General features: G+C 41.1%; 1 protein-coding gene across 6 annotated transcripts in view; it reads left to right on the top strand.

Moving 5' to 3' along the window:
- The window catches only part of SGCG (sarcoglycan gamma), a 131,929-nt gene that overhangs the window by 80,800 nt on the left and 33,949 nt on the right, over positions 1-17,180 (top strand). For all 6 annotated transcript variants that reach the window (XM_045040827.1, XM_045040864.1, XM_045040907.1 and 3 more), the window contains 3 exons: positions 443-544; positions 5,428-5,515; positions 13,789-13,908. In XM_045040827.1, the coding sequence (XP_044896762.1) occupies positions 443-544; positions 5,428-5,515; positions 13,789-13,908 (310 nt within the window). The remainder of the gene's footprint in view (positions 1-442; positions 545-5,427; positions 5,516-13,788; positions 13,909-17,180) is intronic.

Genomic DNA, 17,180 nt, shown 5'->3' on the forward strand with positions numbered 1-17,180 from the left:
AAAAATTTTTTTTCAATGGTACCATGGGGGTGGGGGTGGTGAAACTGTTGTGTACCCTGATTGTATCAGTGGCTACACGTGTTAAAACTCATAGAATGGTACACCTCAAAACAGCCCATTTTATTACATTTTATTTTAAAAAAACAGTTTTAAATAATAATGGTAAGAGTCTTTTTCTTACATGGTGGCGACTCTCGGGTGTTTATTGTGAAGTGACTCTTTCAATCTCACACGTATTTCCTAAATAGTCCTTTGTATTACGCAAGGGTTAATGAAATATTGACAATTTAATAAAAACAACTAAGGTTTTAAGCAAAGTAAGAGAAATCCAGAGAAGTGCCAATAGAAGATTTATGAAAATGCATCTATAATTTTAGCTGATACTAAAAGAAGTGAAAAGGAAAGCAAAAACAAAATCTCTGTTGTCTCGTCTTTTTAACAGACAGGAATGGGTCACTTGCGTGTTACAAAGGATGGTCTTCGCCTGGAAGGGGAGTCAGAATTTTTATTCCCATTGTACGCCAAGGAAATACACTCCAGAGTGGTAAGAAAGTGATGAAACATGCAAATGTGCTGTGTTTTATGAAAAATTAATAATCGTTAAGCATAGAAATTCAGCTATTTCGGAAGAGAGTTCTTAGAACGTATATATGTACACGCGTTCATGTTACACGCTTTATAAAAGCTTGGTAGAAGGTTGTAAAACTTATTTCCAATATTACATTATAAAAAGATGCCATTTTCATGTGCTTCAGCTCTGAACTCGGTGGCCTCAGAAATTTAAACCATAATTTAAAACGTCTGGTAATTAAAACCTTTATCAAAGGCAATCTAAACCTCTTTCCATTAGTGCAGGTAATTTAAAGACACTTTTCTCAAGGCATTTAAAATTATCTGAGAAGTTTAGAAAGAAATTAGTTTCATTGTAGCATGTTCTGTACTAATTACGCTAATTATAGATTATGGTCCTGTGGGATTCTCCACAAGTAGATTAAACATATCTGTTAAATAATTGTGTGACTTTAAAAATAAATCTGCCTCCGTATTATCTTCATTTACCTCCATGAAATTTGTAACAAATAGAGCCAAGCGTGAAACACAGTCAAATAGCTTTTGTAATATGTTCTATTTTTCTTCATGTGATGCTATGGACTTCATAGTAAAGGTAAACCTTTTGCTAAATTATTGGTTGGGTGTCATCTCAATGAAATGTTGAGACTTCACCCAACTGTAACCTACTTGTTGGATGAAGAGTGTACTCTTCGTTTTCCTCCCGTGTTTACACATGTGAAAGGAGGTGTCAGTACCTCCTACATGCTGAGGCTCTTCGAGTGACTCTAGGGCAGTTGGAAAGGATACAAAAGGCCAACCGCTGAGAATCATGTGGTCTTGTAGGAGGGGTAAAGCACACCCCCACACAGCCATCAGAACGGTCACCAAGCCCTACTACCAACCATAATGGGATGCCGTGTAAGACTTGCACATAAATACACTGCCAAGGAGTCTCGAGAGTGCAAGGCACATTAGTAGCTCTTAGGCACTATTGTATTACTTCTGATAATGTCTCAGTTGACAGGAGGAACCCACAAATGACCTGGAATAGGACAGGCTGATACATGCGTGAGCCAGATGCCGTGGGCTTAGCTGAAGAGCTAAGGCACTTAGGTGAATCGTGATGGCATTTCAGTGTATTAAATAGCCGTGTCATATGGCAACATGAGGAATAAACCCAAACTTATGTAAAGGGGGAAGTCAGATGTGAGCAAATAATTTAAATATTAGAACCATTTTCCCCCCCAGAGTTATGCTGGCTGATTCCCTACCTATAGTTTTGAGGAGAGAAGACTGGTAAAATAGCCTGATGGCTGAAATCAGGTGATTAGTTCTAGCAAATTTAATATTCTGGACTTAATAGTACTTTTAGTTATATCTTATCAGATTTTTTATATCTCCATATACTTAAAAAAAATCAGGGAGCAAAATTATGTCAATTATTTTAGATAATCATATATTAAACTCTTACAATGATGCATTGATGCAGTATGTCGATCGATACATAAAATTATAGAAACATTTGGAATGATATTATGTGATCACAGAGCTATAAAGTATCTGGTAACTAATATGGCTTTCCAATAATTGGATTAACTGAACAAAATTAGGTCTTCTATATTCTGTGTGCACTGATGTATTACTTATGTTTCCTTTTCAAAGATGAGTCTAGGAGGTAATTTTCCATAAAATTACAGAAATGGATTTACAAAATTTGGCACATATTAATTTATGTATATTGCTGAAGTGAGAGAATTTCCTTATTCTAAATATAATTCAACATGGTACTCTGGCTTCTAATTACTTGGTAACTCTTCAAAGCTAATACATGAGGTCCTGTGAAGATTGGGCCTGGAACTCATGATTTATAACCACCTACCCTGCCCATTATTAACCTAAGCACATAGCAATTATAACTGATAAAACAAAAAAGTTGTAATTAGCAACATACAGACATCGTCAAAGATGAAGTGAAACCAAAACACGCAATGGTAAAGCTTTACTTGGAATGATTGTCTTTGAAGTTCACAGTCCTGGAAAGAGGCAGGGACAGCTTACGGTCAAAGCCCACAGAGACACAGGGACCAGAATGTTGCCTGATGGGACTGCTTGGGGCTCTAGCCAGACCCACTGCATGAGACAGCAATGAAAGGCAGAAAATAGTTGCACCTACTGCCCAGACTTGAATGAAGATGCCAGACCAAGACCCGAATGTCATCCGAGGACACGAGCCCTGAGCCACCATGACAAGGCTGAGAAACCCAGGGGTCTCAATGAAAACAATGGGAAAGCCCTTAGACAGGCTCGGTAAATCCAGAAATCAAAATACATCCACAGAGGGAAGCTTGAGACTGAGACTGGAAACCACATAAGAAAGCCTTCATCTAAAAAAAGGAATCCAACTAAACTCCCCAAAAAGAGAATTAACTTCCAACTAAGTAGAAATAATCATTCTGAAAATGACTGGAAAAGCACACTTAAGCATCTCACAGAGAGAAAGCTGTTTTTGAGGAGCTTCTATGAAAAAGACAAGAAATGATAAAAATCAAAACAGGTAATACGAGACAGAAATAACAGGGAACGGACTTACCCGCTTTTATTAAACAACTAAAAAACTTGAAAATGTATCAGAAACCATGGTTTTTGCTGTGGCCTGGAAATTCACATGTTGAAACCCTAACCCCCAGGGTGATGGTATTAGGAGGTGGGATTTTGGCGACTTCCTCATGAGGGAATCAGTGCCCTGATCAGGGAGGCCCAGAGAGCCCCCTCACCCCTTCCACCAGGTGAGCTGGAGGCTGGGAGGCCCCTTCTGTGAACCCGAAAGTGAGTCTCACTGGACACAGCAAATCTGCCAGCACCATGACCTTGGACTTCCCCGTCTCCAGAACTGCGAGAAAGAAACCTTTGTTGTTTATAAGCCACCGAGTCTCTGGTATTCTGTCAGAGCACCAAAATGGAGTAGGACAGTTTGCAGACGTTGGACAGTGGCGGTCAGGACAGTTCTCCCTGAGAGGCGGACACAAGAGGTGAGCCCCAGGACCGCCCCAGTTTGCTACTTGCAGAGAGTTTCGAAGGCCACGGTGAGGGAGCGGGGCCAACGAAGAGGCAGGGGTCCTCCCCGAGTTGAGAAGATATGGTTGGGAGTCCAAGGAAGAGCAGCCAGCCTAAAGCTCACAGGCTAAAGCTCACCATTGAGGAGGCCACCACACAGGGAGAGCCCCGAGACGGCGGGAGGTGAGCCCCTCCTCACACCCCTGCACGCCGAGGCTCTACGTAAGAAACCGGTAAACCGTTAACTCTTACCGTGCTACTTATTTTTGAACAACGTGAAGACAAGTATCAAGGTCACATCAGTGGATGAAACACGAGATGCCGATAGGTCATCTGCTTCCACAGAGCGATGGGGAGAATTTCGGACCTGCCAGAGTTCCAGAGCGTTCCTGAAACTTCTTTCCTTCTGAAAAATCACGGTACTCGCTACAACTTTGGAAGACATTCGGTTCCCTCTGAATGGATCATAAACCCGCCTGAATCCAACAGCCAAATCGTTACGTTCTTTTTTGAAGAAAATTGCTTATATAAAAGCAAACAATCTTCTGTAGTGCAAAACCGGCCATTCGGAACTATGATACCACAGGAGGCGCTTATGACATAAAGCCACCTTATCTTCCAACAAAAGTTTAAAAAATATAGATATCTGATAAATTTTAAAAAGCTCTTGTGAAGTTGTGAAAAGGCTTTACATTTCGAAAATAAGTAATGTGGTGTTTCTTACAGAAGAACTAACCATGCTCTGATTTATCTTCTAAAAATATGTCATGTCCTGGACATAGATATTAAAAAATTTTTAATATTTTAATATTAAGAAATTTTAATTCCTTGGAACAGGAAAAAACACTGATTAAAACTCGATTATTTTAGATCTTCACCCAGAGAGCTAACGTGGTACACTATAGCCATTGCATACGAGCATAAAAATATTATAATTTATGAAAAAAGGAGTTAGGACACCCTGTAGCAGCAAGGAAATGGATTTTGCCACCAACCACATGAGCTTAGAAGAAGCTCTTGAGTCTGGAATGAATCCTCAGCCCTTCAGTCCCCTTGAGACCCTGAACAGGGGACCAAGGTAGCCTGTGCCTAGACTCCTGACCCACAAAAGCAATAATATAATAAATACGTATTGTTTGAAACTGTTGGAGTAAAAAATTTTCATGTACTCTTTTAACATAGTATAATCCAAGATTTTAAAATACTGCGTAGGGCCACAGGATCTCTGACTATGGAAAAAGTATCTTATATAAATCCTAAATTTATATATGAATATAAATATGCAGTGATTTTATTTTTTATTTAAAATTTTTAATGTTTGTTTATTTTGGAGAGAGAGAGAGACAGAGCGTGAGTGGGGAGGGGCAGAGAGAGGGAGACACAGAATCCCAAGCAGGCTCCAGACTCTGAGCTGTCAGCACACAGCCCGACGTGGGGCTCGAACCCATGAACCGCGAGATCGTGACCTGAGCTAAAATCGGACGCTTAACCGACCGAGCCACCCGGGTGCCCCACGGTCATTTTGAATACTATCTAGTCATTGGGGTGCCCGGGTGCCTCAGTCACTTGAGTGTTTGACTCTTGACTTTGGCTCAGGTCATGATCCCAGGATCGTGAGATCAAGCCCCGCGTTGGGCTGTACACCGACGCACTGAGTGTGGAGCCTGCTTAAGATTCTCCCTCTCCATCCTTTTGGGTGTTCCTGCCCACGGAACGCACATGTACACACTAAAAATAAGTCTAAAAATATGTCTCTCTAAAAATAAGTGAGTAAATGAGTGAATAGGATGTATTTGTCACATTTTGTAAATGCCCTTCTAGGATTCATCTCTGCTTCTGCAGTCAACTCAGAATGTGACCGTCAACGCACGCAACTCTGAAGGGGAGGTCACGGGCAGGTTAAAAGTGGGTGAGTCTAACCTCTTCACAGTGCTTTGCATGTGAGTGGTCCGTGGATAGTTGTGCTGAATGGATACACGTCTCTCTTCTGAAGAATTCACAGTTACTCATGAACAATTACAGTACGAGTTTTCTAAATATCATGCTGTGTTGACTGCAGAGAATAGTTGGCATCACGAGGGAGACAGTCTGAGATATTTTAAAGTTACTGCGATTGCAAGAAATAGAGGACCATTCAAGGTAGTAAAAGACACATGATTAGTACAGAACGCAAAGGAATCTCAGAGACCAAAGGAAAGGAGCCAAAGTATCTGGCCTCAAAAGAACAGAGACCAGGGGCTAAGGGCCAAAAGATTCTCTCTCGCTCTTCCTCTCCCCACCCCTCCTTCACCTTCCCTTTCTCCTCGCCCATGTACCCCTCCTTTCTACAGCATCTCTGCCCGTTATTTTCACTTGGCCACATCGGTTCTAACTCTGTAGGACGTACAGGACCTCTCTGGTTCTTCATCTGATAGGCTGTGCTTCTCAACACCAGCCAGCGCGGTCTTTAGTTTCATGAATTCTAAATTCACAATAAAGTACTCTGATTGGCCCAAGTAACGTGTGCAACCAACTGCCCGGGGGCAGCTATGTATCCTATCCAACCAGCTAAGACCAGAGAGTAAGCTCACCCAGCAGTGAGATCACACGAACTCTTATACAGTGAGAAAAAAAGGATTACCGAGAAAGATCACAGGTGGAAGAAATGAAAGGAAGAAATTCCTTTCACCTGGTGAAAGGAATGTGTATCCCTTCTCTGTACTATCAGCAGTCTATACATGTGCCAAATCTAAGAAACTGAGTGGCCTTCTGGGTTATGGGAAAACAGATGAAAAGCGTCCCGCCAGCACAAACTGGTAACTTTCAACGTCTCTTTTTCACGAAACAGAATAATGTTCCATTGGAAACTGCAGCCGTCTATTAGCCTGATGATTCCTTTTTATCATGCTGAAACACAAGTTCCATATTATATGTTCTGCTTTAATCTTCATAACTTACTTCTCTTTTGCTTAGAAGTTTGTTCGATCACTAAGTCCAGTGAGATTCTCAGTGGTTCCCGACATGAACCTGAGTTTATTCAGCGTACGTGTTCTTGAAACGTGTCTAAGATCAAATCATATTTTCTTGAAAGATTATGTAGGATTATGATTTATCTTTACCATTATTTCACAGACTTCTTTGGCTCTAGCTTTTATATGTTTGAGGGATTTTTGCTCATCTTTTGTCATTCATTTGTCATTTGTTGGATGTCTACATGCAACTTTCTATATGCTGTCACATGTAAATAATATGTACGTACCCCTTAGGAGCTCCACAAGTAAAAGACTCCCTTTATATTCTTGTAAAAATGATTTATTACAAATACTTATTTCCTCATTTAGTTTTTTGTTGAATGTAGATTTTCATATATCGTACAAGAGAGTTAGGGACACCTGGGTGGCTCAATCCGTTAAGTTTCCGACTTCGGTCATGATCTCACAGTTCGTGGGTTCAAGCCCTGCATCAGGCTCTGTGCTGACAGCTCAGAGCCTGGAGCCTGCTTCCGATTCTGTGCCTCCCTCTATCTCTGCTCCTCCCCCACTGATGCTCTCCCCCCCCCCAAAAAAATAAACACTTTTTAAAATTTTTTAAAAATTTAAAACAAGAGAGTTAGATGTGATATAAATCTGCCTCCAATTCCATGAATGAAAAAAAACTGAAGCAGTGAAAATCGAATTTGCTCAAGAACACAGCTATTTAGCAAAACAAGCCAAACCAGGAGTTAGCAGGAATTAGTAGTTTAGCAGGAAAAGCAAACCCCAGGACTTCTCTCCCTCAGCCCGGAATGTACCACTCCCTCTGTCCAATCAGATTTCCTTAAATTATGGCACACCAGTTTCCTTAAATTATGGCCCTATTTCCTGCAAATATGGTTACCATTTTTGTCACCAAGGAATTTACTTAAAAAAAAATTTAAAAAAAAATTTTTCCCATTAGAATTACATTGGTTTAAATTGTTCACCTTAAATCTTGAGTTTTAACCTGGGTGTTTCGTGCTTGATATAATGTTAAAGCTGGTGATTTTTCTTAAACCCTTGGTTGAAAAGCCTCTGCTATGTGGCAGACCCTGAAGCAGGGAGTACTGCCCAGCTCACCGAGGGTATTTTCAAGTAAACGACTTCCGCAATCACAGCCGTTCCGGCCTCACGTTTCCGGGAAGAAGTTAAATGTAGCCAACCTGGACATTAAAATGTAATTTATGTGAACTAGCCAAATTCATCCCATGTAATGAAATGAATACTTGCTCATTACCAAACCACTGAAAACAATGGCAACCAGTACGGTCAAAACCAAAAGTCTTAAATCCCCAAAGAAGTCAAACACTGACATGAACAGTAGCTAACACTCTAAATCCTTGAGCTGAAAGATACCAACTCATAGCAAAATAACGGGAAAACTTACTAACTGTGAGTTCAGCTCTGGTTGCCTACCAGTCATTTTCTTTTGATTTCAAATAACAGAGACGAATTCTGGTTAGCTTAAAAAAGTTTACACAGGAGGGCTGGTCGGGTTCGGCAGTACGGGTTTTCTGAGGACCGAGCCGGGCTGCAGCCAGTGGTTCCTGGGGAACCACCAGCTTTCCGGCAACTGGCAGTCGGTATAGAGTTTGATCAAGCAGGGCCGCTGGCCTCTCTGCCCTGCGATTTCTCTAGAGTTACGGTCACTACCAATCCAACTGGGGATTTTCAGCTAACAACCAAATGAACCCAGTGGGGAGGCTGGTAAGGTTTATGGCTCAATTTGGTCACCATCACGCAGACACCCAAATCATTTTCCTGGGTGCTGAAAGATGTCCTCTGTCACAATCACACTGTCTTAGATCCAGGTGTTCGAATAGCAAAGCTGAGAAGTAAGAATCTCATTAACCCATTAAGTTGGTTCGGGTTCTTGGAACTTATGCATAGCCCTGGTAAGCTTCTGCAAAAGCCTTTGTATACCCAGAGCGTGACTAATATCAAGAATAGAAACGTAAAACAGAAGGATAAAGTGAATGTAGTATTGCAGAGTTTCATGGACCCTCTATTAAGGAACAGCAGTGCACCTGCAGCCAAGATATCTTTGGGTGTAATGATTGAACTCAGCAGAAGAAACATCAGAAGTGAGGTCGAAAATACCAGTGTTATCCCAGCTGCATGTTTCTCTGAGGTTACCTAGATATTGCTGCTTTGCAATCCTTCCCCAGGGAAAAGGAGACAGAGGACAGTGACTGCAAACCTGAAGACAGGGGACCTTCCGGTGCAGCACGCCCCAGGGAAGAGACGCTCCAAACGCAGCACAAGGTCGAAACAGGCTGTGGATGTAAGAATATCCTCGAGAGACCAAAGCAGGACAGTAACAGACATGTTTGACATTTCAGCCACTTGATTAGTGACCCCCCGCCAGGTTAGCAAATAAATTACTAAAGCGCACAGCAAGTTCTGACAAGAGATTTGAAGTAAGGGTGATGCTCAGGGACCTTTTCTCCAGACTGGTGGGAATTCATGCACTTTTTCTCTTTAGCTTCGATCCTTTGGGCAGGGGTTTCTGCAGCCCCGTCGAAGAGAAATAACCAAGAGCCTTCTGTTTGCTGCCCAACCGTGCCATCATTGCTCAAAGCTGAGGCCAACAAGTTTGTAATTGACCAAAGGTCTAGGAAAGTCATGACAGTAGTAATCAACACTATTCCAAGACAGGTCATAGCTCCTCTGGCTATGACCGAGACCCCTCCAAGATCTGGCCTGTGTAAAACACACAAAAAAAAAACTGTGATGACATCATCTGGAACTTTGGTTCAGCTCTCCTGAGCACCATATCCGCAGATGTTGCAGAAGAAATCCTGGAGTGAGCCTACGGAGACCTCGATAGAAGCATGAGTGCAAGAATACAGAGAATTCGATGCTAGATTGCATGTCAGAAGCAGACATTCTAGAATTCAAAAGAAGAGGAAGAGAATGACAGATGGGTGGGGAAGTGCCGGTCTCAGGGAGGGGAGGATGTCGATGGTGAATGGGTTGACACGGACCACTCTTCCCCGTAGAACAGCAAGCATTTGCCAAGAATCTGACCGGCACGCTCTCAGAGGGGAAATCCAAAACTTGTGCCGTCAGCACCAGGCAGATTCTAACCCGGAAAGACTTCCAGAAACTCCACCTGGATTTTTCTCCAACTGAGGAACAAATAGTACTTCCCCCAGGAAACCCCAAAATTAAGTGTATTGAAATACCACCAGTGGGCCCAGAGGCAAGTGATGCCCACTTAAGGATACCGAACGTTTTCATAAGAACCCAAGTCTAAAGAGGAGACAAAACCGGCAACTACAGTGGCTGGAAAGACAAACCAGAAACAGTAGGTTCGGAAGAAAACCTAAATGAATCCACTTTCCGGTCCCACAAAAAAAGACAAAGGGGCAGGGGCGCCTGGGTGGCTCACCCTGACTTCGGCTCAGGTCACGATCTCCTGGCTCATGGGTTTGAGCCCCGCACTGGGCTCTGTGCTGACAGCCCAGAGCCCACTTTGGATCCTCTGTCTTCCTCTCTCTCTGCCCCTCCCCCAATAGCATGCGCTCGCTCGCCTGCTCTCCCAAAAATAAACATTTTGAAAGAAACTTCAAAAACTACTTAAATATCCAGACGTATGGGTGAACTGTTGAATAACCACAGTGCATCCGCGTGAATACCATGCATCTGTTAAAAAGAATAAGGAAGACGCCTATGAATTGATTCGGAGTAACTCCCCGGGCATATTTGGAAGCGATAAAAGTAAAGGGCAGAAGCTTACCTATTGTAGGCTACCTTCATGGAAGTAGGAAAGAGCTAGAAGGAAAGATACATGTGTTTGCTCATTTGTGGGCAAAAGAAATAGAGGAAGCATAAGGCCGAAATAGACTGGCTCCCTGCCCGGCTGCCTGGGAAGAGGCTGGGGGGGGCCGGGACTGAGGCAGAGGGGTGAGGAGGGAATCACACATGCAATTAAAGCTGTCAGGGATTCTGCGTGTCAGGAAAAACTTGGTTGTATTTTCACCGGAGAAAACCCTTCGGCCAATTTCACAAACTTAATTAGTCAGGTCCTAAAACCGTCCTTTATTTCTTTCTTTCATTTTTCATTTCCTTCTTTGTACCAAAGCCGCTCGTTAAAAATTTTCCTTTACCAGATAGCTCTTGGTTTTTTTACCACCAAGGTAGAGTTTGAATTTCATCTCTTAGCTCCACTGCAGAAGAAGATTATTTGCTTGGCTGTAATCAGTGTCCAGCGAGGTTCATAAAAACAGGTAGAATATTAATAAAATCTAAAAGATTAATTAGAAACTCAGTTATTTTAAGAGATGATTATCCCTGTGGTTATGGGCTAGGGAATGATGTTTTCTGAAGTGGAAACGTGTTCAAAGTTAACATTCGATGCCTCCTTGTTTTTAATAAAATGAAGACGGAATTCTATTCACTTCTGAGCCTTTCCTCTAGTATTTCCCTCTACCTGGCATGCCTCATTCTCCCTTCATCGGGGAAATGGAAAGTCTTTCTTCAAGGTCAGCTCAGACATCATTTCCCCAGGGTGCCATTCCTGACCCACAAGGACAGACCATGGATTGCGGGTTCTCGTTAAACGCTGCCCATGCTTGTATCATAGCGCTTACCAAATTGTCCTGAAACTAGGTTTATATGCTTTGCTTTTCAGTGCACTAAGTTGTGAGCTATATCCCACTTGTTTATATATCCAAGGTTCTTAGCACAAAACCTTGAACATAAAAAAACATGCCATAAATATGTGCTGAGTGGTACACTCAGTTTTTTACATTTTTTAAAGTTTATTATTATTATTATTATTTTTAGTAATCTCTACACCCAACGTGGGGCTCAAACTCATGACCCTATGATCAAGAGTCATATTTTTGCATTTTCTTTTTCTTAAGTTTGTATCTTTATTTTTGAGAGAGAGAGAGAGAGAGAGAGAGAGAGAGAGAGAGAGAGAGAATTATTCCAAATAGGCTCCACACTGTCAGTGCAGAGTCTGATGCGGGGCTTAAACTCAGAAACCATGGGATCATGACCTGAGCCGAAGTCAGGCGCTTAACTGACTGAGCCACCCAGGCACCCCTGCATTTACTTTGACTCGAGTAAGGGTTTATATGGTTTCCCTACTCATGAAAATTATGCAACTAAACTCGTTGAACATTTCGTCACCATATATGAAACAATGGTTACAGAAAAAAAAAATCATGTCATTTAACCCTTTTTACTTAATCAAGCCCCCTAGAACTGTTATATGAGTCTCCAATAAGCTAAACAGTGAAGTCTTACTGGAGAAATTATTCCAGGGTTTTTTCCCCCTTTCAATTTTAAATTCAGATAACTTAATATTCATCATTTAATGCAAATCAGTACTTCTATGATAAATGTCTAAGGTATATCCATGATCCAGAAGAGATAAATGGTGCCACTGAATCCCTGAGTGACTGAGTCTGGGTGAAAGTGCAGATGAGCAAAAATGCAGGCCACTATCCAAAAAATAAAGTCAGGTTTCCTTAAGAGAAAGAAGATTAAGACATAGAGGAAAAATAGAGAATTGTGGTCCACTTTATAACTCCTACACATACACACAGACATAGGTAAATGAAGGCTTTTGAAGTGTTGATTAATGAAATAACGTAAGAATATGTTGGTGACCATATCCAAAACTGTTTAATGTATTCACTGAAGAGCTTCTATTTAATTTCTAGTTAGACATCCCTCAACTTTAATGAGTAGTGGGAGTGATACAGGGACACACACTCAAAGACTGTAAGATATCCATTTTCTCAGTACATTTACTCTCCCAGATAAGAATATAAAGCAAACCTACAAAAGAATTAGGGAACGCGTGTAGTTCCTTGAGCGAATGCTCGGAGCTGTGTTCTGGAGAGATTAATCTGTTATGCTCCAGGGTTAGAAAGATTGGAAACACAAAGAATTAAGAGACATAAAATGGTGAATTCCTGAGTGTGGGCAAGGGAAATGGAACAAGGTCGCATATGCTCTTGAGGGCACAGCATCCCCGGTCCCCGGGCACGTGGGAACACTCACCAAACCTTGTGAGTCTAGAGGGAATCTAAAGCAGTGAGTCCACAGCTCACCTAGGAGATGAAACTGGGACAGGAAAGTGTTGCTGTTGTCACTGAAATACAAAGAAGGAGGGAGTGAAGAAGATGACAAAAACACCATAAGAGAATCTGAGTAGGATTCATCTTCTGGGCTGGCTTTGGCCATTAAAGTCAGCCATTCTTTTTTTTTTTTTTTTTTCTGCTTTAGATTTCAAATTTATTTATTTTATTTCATTTTATTTTATTTTATTTTTATTTTATTTTAAATATGAAATTTATTGTCAAATTGGTTTCCATACAACACCCAGAGCTCATCCCAAAAGGTGCCCTCCTCAATACCCTTCACCCACCCTCCCCTCCCTCCCACCCCCCATCAGCCCTCAGTTTGTTCTCTGTTCTTAAGAGTCTCTTATACTTTGAAAGTGAGCCACTCTTAAAATGGTCATTCATGGGGCGCCTGGGTGGCTCAGTCGGTTGAGCACCCAACTTTGGCTCAGGTCATGGTCTTGTGGTTCCTGAGTTTGAGCCCCGCGTCGGGCTGGCTGCCGTCAGTGCAGAGCCCGCTTTGGATCCTCTGTCCCCCTCTCTCTGCCCTTCCCCCGCTCACGCTCTCTCTCAAAAGTAAACATTAGATAAAAATGGTCTTTCGCAAACCTCACGTTTCAGAATATAAAATCCTTAGTTGGCTAATACTCAAAAGATTACAAATTTACATAAGCTGAGTAGACAAATTATGTTATTTTTGGCTAGTTTTAACTTGAAAAACTTCACTTTTAAATGATTTATTCTTTTATGTGACATAGATTAACGCTTTCTTGTTCTTTTTAATTTTTTTTTTTTTAATTTGAGTATAGTTGACAAACAGGGCTACCTTTGGGTCAGGTGTACAACCTAGTGAGTGATTCAGCACCTCCATACATTTGTGCTTTGTAGATTAGCATGTATTCGACATAAATTAATTTTAATAATATCATAGATTTAGGCTCAGAACGTAAAAATTTAATCGCAAAATTTTTTAAAAGTACTGTTGGTAACGGATTTTGTATATTTAGTAATTTGGTATTGCTGGGTGATGTGACCTGTGTAAAAAGAGATTTTGACACTACGTATAGTAAACACTTCATAACAAACTGTTTTAATGAATCGTGCAGGTCCCAAAATGGTAGAGGTCCAGAGTCAACACTTCCAGATCAACTCCAAGGATGGCAAGCCACTCTTTACTGTCGATGAAAAGGAAGTTGTGGTTGGTACAGATAAACTTCGAGTAACAGGTGTGTGATAACTTTTTCCTTAATTGAGATATAATTCATAGATAACATTAGTTTCAGGTGAACAACATAATGATTTGATATCTGTATATATTGTGAAATGGTCCCCCGGTAAGTCTAGTTAATGTCGATCACCACACAGAAGTTTTTTTCTAGTGACAAGAACTTTTATTTTTTTATTTTAATTGCAGTGTAGTTAACATACAATGTTTCTGTGTATGTGTGTGTGTGTGTGTGAACATAGGTTCTTTAATGTAGTGCTCTTTATCTGTTTATTTTTTAAAAACTTTTAGTCAGTCACCATGTAGTACAATATTGGTAGTAGAATTCAGTGATCCGTGTTATGTTAGGTTCAAGATCTATTCTCTTAGCAACTTTCAAATATCCAATACGGCATTGTTAACTCTAGTCACCATGCTGTACATCATATCCCTAGGACTTAGGGATATTTTATAACTAAAAGTTTGTCCCTTTTGATGCCCTTCACCCATTTTGCCCAACCCCATCTCCTGCCTCTGACAACCATCAGTATATTCTCTGTATCTATGAGTTTGGTTTCTTTTTTAGATTCTACATGTACGTAAGATCACACAGTATTTGTCTTTCTGTGACTGACTTCACTTAGCATAATTCCCTCATGGTCCATCCATATTGTTGCCAATGGCAAGATTTCCTTCTTTTTATGGCTGAGTTATATTCCATTGCATATATAAATATCACATTTTCTTTATCCATTTATACGTAGGAACTCTTGAGAAAAACAAAATCCCGTAGAATACACTTCCACAAAAGCATATTTTACTTTTGGCAAGTTTACTCTGGAAATTGTCAGGCAGGTAAGAAAAAGTAGTTGAATTTGTTGACTCTTCTTCATAATGTTTGTTTTTTTAATTCTTGATACTCTCCTGGAAGAATGAAATCCTCCTCATAACTCTTTGCTTACTCTTTTCTTCCACCATATGGTTACCCTTTATCTCTTTCCAATTAGGGTAACCCAAAGGCTTATAAATTCCTCTGTCATCTGTATGATATTCAAGTATCTCTTTTCCATATGGTTTTGCAAAAGAACTTTGTCTAGAGTTTCTTTTATTCTCATTGTATCAAGCACTTGGAGTCCTTCTATTGCTGCAAAAAACTGTCTCTCTTGGAAATAAAGATTGGGTGGGATTCTTATAAGAATCACTTTTAGGGCTGAAAAAAAAAGCAATTTTGTGAAAGAAAAAATGTCCAGAATGTGTGTGAAATTTACCTGCTGAGCTTCTATAAAAATGTAATGAGACAGTAGTTAAATTCATCCCAGCACTTTTCTGTACTATTCTGAAAAACAATGGCAACCTTATTCTCTCACACATTATTACCAAGACTCATAAATGAAAACTTCCTTAAGAAGCAGACTCAGGAGGCCGCCAAGATGGCAGAACAGCATGGAAGTTTTTTGTGTGTCCCGCGTCCATGAAACACAGCCAGACCAACACTAAACCATCCTGCACACCTAGAAAACTGATCTGAAGATTAACACAACAATATGTACAACCTAGACCACAGAATTCAGCAGGTATGCGGCACGGAGAGGAGAACTTGGGGAGAGAGAGGCCACGGAGGGCACAGAACTGCTTTTGCATGTGGAGAGAGGACGGAGACAGTGGGGAGAATACGGTAAAAGCACTCCCTGCCAAAAACAGCTGGAGAGAAAGTGGAAAATTGGAAACAGCCACAGGGACTAAACTAAAAAGGGAGAAAGGAGAGGGTTTAAATTCCATTAAGACTGTAAACAAGGGGACTGCAAACAAGCTTGTAAACAAGCTGCAACTCCGCAGCTCCATACCTGGTGGTGCTTTGGTGGGAAGGACGAATCCCCGGGAGCAGAGTGGGATCTGAGCGGTTCTCAGGCCACGTGAGGAAAAGCGGTTCCACTGCTGGAAGGAGATTTGGTAGAGGCTGTGAGGCAACCTGGGCCCAGCAGACCCCAGAGAATGGCCACATTCGCTGGTGCTGGAACAAGATCGTTAAGGGTGAAGCCTGGTGCCAGGTGTGTGTTGTGATTGTCGGTAATCCCTGAAACACCTCTCAAACATTTTCTGGGGCGGGCTGGCACACAGCCGCAGTCTCTGGGCATTGGCAGCAGCAGGGTCCCGCAAACGTACCTGCCGTTGCTCGGTGAGACCCTCCCACAGAGGGGCGGAATGGGTCAAAGCTGCAGTCCTTCGGAAGTAAGAGGCCAGGGAAAACAACCGCATCTGAGATAAAACTCGGAAGAGAGGTACTGCCTGGGGCCTGGTCACAGACAGTGAAAAACCGGGGAGTGAACGAGAGCTGAAGACAGAGGACGGGTGTGTGATTGCTGATTGGGAAGAACAGACTTCTGATACTAGAGACTGGGTAGCTGGGTGACGCCATTTTCACCGCTTCTGTGCATGCGCATATGCACCTACAAGCGCCACAACAATCCACCCCAGTAGGCTAGCAGCGCCATCTAGTGGAGAACGGAGACATTACACTGAGCCCGCCCAACTGGGCCAACCTCGCTCTTCAAGAATAGAAGTCTCACTGCCTGTTTGGTTTATGAATTATAAAGTGCTTCATAGTCTGGCTTCTAGGGGAAAACAAAGTAATTCCAGTCGTATTTCAGTCTGTTAGCAGATCCATCTATTCACTTTTCTTTATTTTTTCTTTTTTTCTCTTTTTCATTTGTTTTCTTTTTCTTGAATACAGAAAGAGAAAAAATTCATTTTTATTTTCAATTTTCATTTAAAATACTTTTGTTTTTACTATATTTTTTACTTTTGTGTAAATTTTTTCAAATTCTATTTTACTTCCATCATTTCATTTTAGTCTACTTCAGTGTATTCATTTTTTCAAATTTTCAAAGGATTTCCTTTTTTTTCTTCTTTACCCTTTTTTCTCTAATCTTTCAAGCCCCTTTCAACACCCAGACCAAAACACACCTAGTATCTAGCATCATTTATTCAATGTTTGTGTGTGTGTTTTTAATTTTTTAATTTTAATTTTTTCTACCTCATTAATTCCTTTTCTGCCTTCCAAGTGACAAAATGAAAGAATACACCCCAAAAGAAAGAGCATGAAGAAACGACAACCAGGGACTTAACCAACGCAGATACAAGCAAGATGTCTGAACCAGAATTTAGAATCACGATAATAAGAATACTGGGTGGAGTCAAAAATAGATTAGAATCCCTTTCTGTGGAGATAAGAGAAGTAAAACTAGTCAGGATGAAATAAAAAATGCTATAACTGAGCTGCAATCACAAACGGAT

This window comes from Felis catus, chromosome A1 (assembly GCF_018350175.1).
Source record: "Felis catus isolate Fca126 chromosome A1, F.catus_Fca126_mat1.0, whole genome shotgun sequence".
In the NCBI taxonomy this organism is placed as follows: Eukaryota; Metazoa; Chordata; class Mammalia; order Carnivora; family Felidae; genus Felis; species Felis catus.